The sequence below is a fragment of the Echinops telfairi genome, unplaced genomic scaffold (assembly GCF_000313985.2).
Source record: "Echinops telfairi isolate 266 unplaced genomic scaffold, ASM31398v2 ScPeMD7_7400;HRSCAF=8409, whole genome shotgun sequence".
Lineage (NCBI taxonomy): Eukaryota > Metazoa > Chordata > Mammalia > Afrosoricida > Tenrecidae > Echinops > Echinops telfairi.
Genome location: NW_022111300.1, coordinates 12,328,072 through 12,336,846, shown reverse-complemented (window position 1 = coordinate 12,336,846; position 8,775 = coordinate 12,328,072). Strand labels below are relative to the sequence as shown.

At 38.5% G+C, this 8,775-nt stretch overlaps 1 protein-coding gene across 1 annotated transcript in view; it reads right to left on the bottom strand.

The window, feature by feature from the left end:
- Window positions 1–220: 220 nt before the first annotated feature.
- Window positions 221–8,775, bottom strand: part of PSMA8 (proteasome 20S subunit alpha 8) — a 52,167-nt gene continuing 43,612 nt past the window's right edge. Inside the window, exon 7 of the mRNA XM_004702920.2 lies at window positions 221–894. Within this exon, the coding sequence (XP_004702977.1) occupies window positions 802–894 (93 nt within the window). The 3' untranslated portion in view covers window positions 221–801. The remainder of the gene's footprint in view (window positions 895–8,775) is intronic.

The window sequence follows — 8,775 nt, the reverse complement described above, 5'->3', positions numbered from 1 at the left end:
CATTCTGTTTTCCACTGAATGCTTATCATTTTTAAGTTGCTACACTATTAGTCTTCAAGGACCTTACTCTTTCCTTTACCATCCCCCTGAGCTTGGTCTTCTGCCAGAACCCAATCTCTGGCCCTCACTGGTTGTAAAAAGACGCATTAAAAAAATGAGAGAGAGGCAAAGTCTTAAAGTAATGTACATTCGCTTTTGACTTTGTGACTATTAATACCCTTTATTTTCCAAAATGTAACCTCCTTACAGGCATTAAACACATGCTTTCTTCTCTGTGAGCAGGAATCACCAAGAACATAGATAGTAAGAACATAGCAAGCACACATGGAAAGTGTAGTGAACAAGCCTAATGTACTGAACATACTTAAGAAAAAATAGACATTTAAACTGATACATGTAGTCATTTCTCTCCTGTTCAGAGAACACCCTGTTCAAATGCCTTTATAAATTCTTATCACACTTTTATTGCCTATTTGAATTAGGCCTTCAATGAGTAAAATTATATAGTACAACTTACAGGGAAAAATGTACACAGAAATCTCTGACTAAAATTCAACATTTGAATTTTATTAAATTACTTGTTTTTAAAATTAAAATATTTTTACTCTCCTTTCAAAGAAAATCTTATTAATATGTGTTTGTTTATGCAATGGGTTTATCACAGCTATAAATATTTCAGTCTCAAGATACCACATAACTACCAAATTCAATGCTGTAAATTAACTTAGCCTTTTTTAAATGTCACTAAATAATTCTGAATAGTATCACAAAACAGTAAAGAATCTCTGTTCATCCTAAGAATCAGACATTCTTCTTTGACTTCTTCTTTTCTGCTTCTTCTTTTTCCTTTTCTATTTCAGTTACCTTTAATTCAATTTCTTTGGCACTAAACATCTAAAATGAGAGAAAAAATGGAAAGAAATTTTCAATGATCCCATAACAATTTTCTAAAAATTTAAATATTTACAATATCAAAGAATTGAATTATATTTAATAGCCTTCAATTTTCTATTTATAACTATATTTTAAACTATGCAAGTAAATGTTTCCAAACATTCGAAAGCAACACATCTGTAACCATTGTGGAAGAAAACAGCACTCTGACATTTCTACTTTCATTGTGCTAAAAGAGAATGCAGAGGCGAGGTGATGTGCACTGAATTAACTGAAGAGGAACAACGTAGTTCCTGTCATTAACAGGTTTAGAGTTTAGTGAGGAAAACAGACATGCAAACAAATCGTTATGTTGCAAAGTCCTCTACTACTTGTATTGCATGCATATAAAAATAAATGTTAAAAAGGCTTTTAATAAAATATAGTGGTCACCTGCTCGACCCCACTCCACTTTCTTTATCTTTCTCCTCCAACATACTCTTATAGCATGCTTTGATATAAGTAGGGTTTTTTCCCATTATGTTTCATTTATTATGCAGTTGTTTAAATATACATAGCACAACATATACCAACTCAACACTTTCTACCACTTAGTGACATGAGTACATTCTTTGAGCTGGGCAACCATCCTTTCCCCCCTTTTCTGAGTTGTTCCATCTGTCACATTAAATTCACTTTCCCTAAAGATCCATATCTAATCTTTTGATTTAATGTAATAATTTTATCCCATTTGCATAGTATTTAAAAGCATAATGCTCAAAGTAGACTTTTTTTAATAACAAAGTTAAATTATTGTTCAGTTTTCAAGATGCATTCAGGGGATATTTCTGGTTTAAAGTTTAAACATCACCTCAGGGCAATCGTTTTAGGGCTCAAAAGGGGTCAAACAGAGGAGGAATTCTTTCCAACTAACAGGCAAGGAAAGAGCTGACATGCCTAATTAGGAGGAGCTGAAATTCTTTCTGGTCAAACAGCAGGGAGGATAGAATTCCTTCTAGCAACTTGTTTCTCCTTTTCTCTACTCCTACACCCGAATATGCAAACTTAGTTTCTTAAAGTTGTGTTTCAGGACCTCTGGCTAGACAATACATATCCCTCAGGAAATCTCCCCCGGCAAGCTTGCAGAGGCTGCCATGTTTTGACCATGAGATGCATGAAGATCTATGTTCACGGCATGCATTCACCCTAATACAGACAGACACAGACACACACACACACACATACACACGCAATTAATATGTTTCTTAATAATATGTATATGTATAACTTGGGAATATGCACTTAAAAATACTTTTTAAATCCCATAAGTTGTAATCTGCCCAAGGGATAGGGAGCTCAAGCTTAGAGGAAATACCTCTGGGCTCCTTCCTTGGTGAATAAACATGGCTTACAGTTTCTCAAAGACCAGCATCTTGATTTTCGGCTTTCTTGCTTGTGCTGGGCACAGGGTCTCTTGAGCCTGACAGGTCTGCCCAGCTTTCCTCCACCATCACTTGTCTGTAAGCCTGTCATGCTGTAATGCTGGACACTATATTACCTGTATTTTTCGATGATCGGCAAGATCACCCAAACTGGACATATTTCTGCAGAGTTTCCAGACTAAGACAGACTAAAAAGAAGAGTGGCATTCTATTTTTGGAAAAAAAAAATTCTATCTACTGAAAGCCTTAGAACAGCAGTGGAATATCGATGGATTTAATGCTGGAAGGTGCGCCCCAGGTAGGAAGGCACTCAAAATGCAACTGGGAGAGAGCTGCCGCCTCAAAGTGGAGTAGACACTAATGATTAGATGGAGTAAAGCTTTTGGGACCTTCATTTGTTGAAAATATCCATTAATAATTAGAATGTGAAATGAGTAAGTATGAATCTAGGGAAATAGGAAGTTGTTAAAGATGAAATAGAATGTATAGTGATCTGTAATCCAGATATTAGTGAACTGAAATGAACTGGTGTTGCCATTTTTGAAAAGGATAACCACATGGTCAACTATGTTGGTAATGACAAAGAGGAAAGGCATTGCATTCAATGTCAAGATCTACTCTAAAGTGCAGCACTGTCAGTGATAGGACACTATCCATAAGCATACAAGCAAGGAAGGCGAGTTAATAATGACCATTATTCAAATTTAACCACCAACCAGTAAAGCCAAACGAAGAAATTTTAGACTTTTTACCAACTTCTGCTGCAGTCTCAAACTGATCAAACATACAATCAATGCTGGCGCCTAGAATGCAAAACTGTTGGAAACAAAAGAGAAGGATCCGGAGTTGGAAAGAAAACATGGCCTTGGTGACAGAGAAAAGGCTGGACTGGATGGAGACTGCATGATAGAATTTTTCAAGACCAAGAATTTACTCATTCTACACATTGTTTAAATAAAAACAGTGACTATACACAAGAACATGGTATCCATTGGTCCGGTTGTGAAGATTTTGATTTTCATTGGTCTGGAGTCAAAATCGATACCAAAGTACAAGTTAGAAAACTTTTAGCAAGCAAGGTTGTGTCATCTGCATATCACAGGTTATTAATAGGCTTTCCTCCAATTCTGATGTCATAGTCTTCTTCATAAAGTCCATCTTGTCGGGTGATTTGCTCACTACACAGACTGAACATGTATGGTGAGAGGATACAACCTTGTCATGTACCTTTCCTAACTTTAAACCATGCAGTATTCTCTTGCTCTGTTCATACAATTACCTCTTGATCCATGTACAAATTCTGTAGGAGGACAATTTCCATTCTTCTCAAGGTCATCCATGGTGTATTACAATCCACAGTCAAATGCCTTTGCATAGCCAATAAACCACAGGTAAACATCTTTCTAGTAGTCTCTGCTTTAAGCCAAGTTCTATCTGACATCAGCAATGAGCTTCCTTGTACCACGTCCTCTTCTGAATCTTGCCTGAACCTCTGGCAGTTCCCTGTCAATGTACTGCTGTAACCATCGTTGGATGATCTTCAGCAATATTTGACTGGCATGCACTATCAATGCTATTGCTCTTGAGCATTCTGTTGGAAAGTGGCAGTCAAGAGAGCAAAAGGCACATTGCATTAGACAAATCTGCTGTTGAAGACCTTATTAGAGTATTGAAAAACAAGGATGTTACTTTGAGAACTGAGGTGCACCTGATCCAAGCCATGGTATTTTCCACTGCCTCATATGCATATGAACATTGGACACTAAGTAAGCAAGACCGAAGAAGAATCAATGCATTTGAATTGTGGTGCTGGAGAACCAAGGACTGCTAAAAAGATAAACCAATCTGTCTTGGAAGAAGTACGGTCAGAATGCTCCTTAGACGCAAGAATGGCAAGACCTCCTCTTACATATTTTGGACATGTTTTCAGAAGAGACCAGTCCTGGAGAAGGGTATCATACATGGTAAAGTGGAAGGGCACCTGAAGAAGCCATGTAAGGAGGGCCGTGTCTTATGTCATGTATGACAGTGCGCAAACGTCTGTCCTAGCTGGTTCTCACAAACTGCTTCCTTACTGCAAACGGTAAGGAATTTGGGGGAACAGCTGCAGAGTGTTCCCTGGGAGCAGTAAACAAAAGTGGTACAGGCTGAGATAAGAACTCTCAAATAAATAAATAAATAAATAAAAAGAACTCTCTCTCAAGGCTATGAGAAATTCAGGCGTGGGGATAGCAAACTTATCTGGGAACACTGCCAGCACTTAAAAATAAAGCACTGTGGTCCGTCAAGGCTGCTGCAGCTTGTACCATCTCTGTCTGTGTCTATTTTGTGCGGCAGTCCTGTGTTGTCTGTGTGTGTGTGTCTGTTTGGTTCCATGTTCATTCTCCCTGCTCAAGAAACCGCATCAGCACCAAAAAAGAGGGAGGCCCTCAATGAGATGTACTAACACAAAGCATGCCACAAGGGGGTCAGTTTTGCGGATGGTGCAAGACTGGACAGTGTTTCTTTCTGTTGGGTACAGGGCTGCTATGGGTCAGAACCAACTCAATGACACCTAAGAACAACAACAACAATATACACAAGGGGAGACCTGGAGGCGCAGTGGATTATGCCTTGGGCTACTAATCACAAGGTCAGAAATTCAAAACCACTAGCTGCTCCTTGAGAGAAATATGAGGTTTTTTACTCCCATAAAGATTTACAGTCTTGGAAACCCACAGAGGCAGGAGTGCCACCATGAGTCAGAGTCTCCTTTATGGCAGTAAGGTTATACATGGGAACCTCACCAAATGAAATGACCAAGATACAAAGTGACAACTGTTTGAAAGAGATAATAGAGAAACAAAATATTTTTAGTCAAAACAGGTCCCGGGCCAACTACCGCTCCTATGCAAGTTCAAGTAGAAACTTAACAAAATTAAAACCAGTGCATGAGAGCCAAAGCACAACCTTGAGTGTACAACTCAGAAAGCCCACTGCCACTGAGTTGATTCCTTCCCTTAAGGCCAGAGCAGAACTGCTTTATAGGGGAAAGGATGTAAATCTTTACAGAAGCAGATTGTCTAATCTCTCTCCTAGAGCAGCTGGTAGGTTCCAATCACTTAACTCACTGGACCACCAAAGATCATTGACCTTGAGTATATATCCAATGAATTTAGTGACCATCTTAAAAAAAAGACCCCAAACCCATCTGTAGACCCAAAACTCTCAAAGTAGGGTCACAAGGTAGGGATGAGTCAACCAGGGTGTAGTATAGAACCGATGAAACACACATTATTCCTCTGGTTCCTTGAACCCTCCTCATCCTCACTATCATGACACTGGTTCTGCCTTTCAGTTCTGACTACGCCATAGCATGTACACTGGTACAGTTAAGAGCTCACGAAACACGGGTCAGATAACCCCTCAGGAATAGAAATGGGAGTAGCGATACCAAGAAGGTAGGGGAAGGTGAGGGCAAGAGGGAAGGAAGGGGGAACTGATCACAATGATCGATGTATAACACCCCTTCGACAATAGCCGGTGTAAGATATAAAAACAACAATAATTTATAATTGATCAAGGAGTCTCAAGGGTGGGAGTGGGGGTGAGGAGCTGATACCAAGGGCTCAAAGAGAAAGCAAATATTTTGAAAATGATGATGGCAACCTATGTACAAATATGCTTAATGCAATTGATATCTAGAATGTTATAGGAGCTGTATGAGCCCCCAATAAAATGATATTTAAAAATAAAGTAATACATAAAATAAATAGACTCGACACAAAAAACACTCATGACTGAAAACCAAAGACTGCGGGACGATGCCAAGGACACCAGACACAAAGAAAGAAAACGTGAAAAGAAAGAAAGGCCAACACGGGTGTCGGAAGCCATTTGAGATGGACTACTGAATGCAGAATAACTCAAGTGAATGGAGGAATGCTGATGCAAATGAGCTGAACAGTGGATTTCAAAGACTTTCTCAAGAAGACAAATATTTTACTGAAATGTGAGAACTTGGCGTTAGAAAACCAAAAGAGAAAAAAAGATGAAAGAACTAAGGAAAAGAATTCAGGCCTTAAATCATAATATTGAAAAATTCTATGTTAAATTATTGAATGGTACAAAATGCATCAAAAGAAGATGGAAGAATTTATGCAGTCACTGTACCAAAAAGAAATGGTAGATGATCGAACACTTCAGAAGGGAAAAAACCCAACGCTATTGAAGGAAGCAGCCCACGCTGCACTGAAGGCACTGGCAAAAACCAGGCCTCTAAAACTGGATAAAATGCCAACTGAAATGTTTAAACAAAGCCAAGCAGCCCTGGAGGTGCTTACTATTATTGCCAACCAATTTGGAAGACCTGGCCAAAACCTCGAAGAGATGTATGTTTGTGTTCATTCCAAAAAATGGTGATCCAACAGAATGTGCAAACTATCAACCCAATGTTACTAACATTACACGCAAATAAAATTTTGCTGAAAATAATTTTAAAATTCCTAGAAATGCATAGACAGGGCACTTCGAGAAATTCAGGCCAGATTCAGAAGAGGATGTGGAATGGGAGATATCACTGATGTTATCAAATGGATCTCAGCTCAAAACAGAGATCACTAAAAAGATGTCTGCCTCTTTTTTATTCACTATGAGGATGCATGCCACTGTGTGGGACATAACAGATTATAGTTAACACCGTGAAGAATGGGCATTTCAGAATACTTAATTGTGCTCAAGTTGAACCTGAACATAGAACAAGGGGATAGGAGATATTGAGTGGTTTAATATAAGGAAATGTTTATGCCAGAATTGTAGCCTTTCACTAGAGTTATTCAATGTGTATAGTGAACAAATAATCCAAAAAGTCAAGCTGAATGGAGAATATGGCGTCAAGATTGGAGGAAGCCTCATTACAAGATGCAGAATGCAGGTAACACAATCTTGCTAGTTGATAGAAGAAATAAAACACTGATGAAATCAAAGACTACAGCCCTTAGTGTGGGTTATACAACATAAAGAAGAAAATCCTTGCAACTACTAAACAACATCACAATAAAGTACTGAAGTTGTCAAGAATGAATCCAAGTTCATTTCACTTGGATCCACACAAGCAATGCTCAGGAAGCAGCAGTCAAGAAATCAAATGACTTCTTACATTGGGCAAATCTGCTGCAAAAGACCTCTTTAAAGCACTACAAAGCAGATAGCACTTTGAGACAAAAATGTACGTGACCCAAGTCATGTTATTTTCTTTTTTTTTAAGTCATGGCATTTTCAATTGCTTATATTCATGAGAAAGCGAGGCAACGAATAAGGTAGACAGAAGAACAATTGATACATTTGAATTGTGTTATTGGCAAAAGAATATTGATGATACCACGGACTACCAGAGAACCAAACTATTTGACTGGTAAGACATATAATCACAGTGTTTCTTAAAATCGAGGATAGTCAGACTTTGTTTCATGTACTGTCTGCATGTTCTCAGGACATCATGCTTGGTAAAACATTGGTCAGTAAAGAAGAGGCAAACAAACTCTCAATGAGATTAACTGGCACAGTGGCTGCAACAGTGGACTGAAACATAAGAACAATTTTTAGGGTACCACAGGACCTGGCAGTGTTTCATTCTGCGGTGCAGTGTCACTGTGAGTCTGCATGACTCAATAGCACCTAACAACAATAACTACTCTTTATTGCTCCCCCAAATCACAAACCTGTGAGAATGCGAAATTCTGTTCTACATTTTTTTCCGTTTGATCAGGATTCTTGGATTAAAATGTTCCGTAATGGCAGTCAGGCAACATTTAGTTCTGGGCTCATCACACAGCAAGCAGCTGTTCCCAGAAGCAACCCCAAAACAAAACAGAACTCATTGCCAGGGAGTCAATGCCGATTCATAGCGACCCTATAGAACAGGGCAGAAAGGCCTCTGCGTTTCCAAGACTGTAACTGTAATATGGGAGGAGGAGGAAACCCGTCTTTATCCCACAGTTCAAACTGCCCACTTTGTGGACTGAAGTCCAACTCATGCAGCCAAAGGTTCCACATCTTCCTCTGTTGATTCCAGTGGCTGTACCTGACTGAGAGACTGAGGTCCTACCCTTCTGGGAAATGTTTGTGTATTATTTCTTTGAAGGTTTTCCTCCCCACTTAAGTCTATTTTCATTCCTCAGCAGATGCTGAACTTCTGATGCACTGATCTAAATTATTTTTCTCTCTAGTTGTTTATCTCTACATCATTTTTATTTCATAGGAGATTTCCATTTTAATTCTATTCTTCCTATTGAGATTTTAATTTTGGTTATTTATTGATTTCCAAGAGCAATTAAATTTTAAACATCCTCTCATCTTTTTGAGCTTATTAATCATAATGTTTTGGGGGACTGCTTTAGCTATTATCTTAGATTCCTTCTATAGCCTATATTGTGAGTTCCCATAGCCTTCTTCTCTATGTTTTACCCTTTTTTTTTTTTTT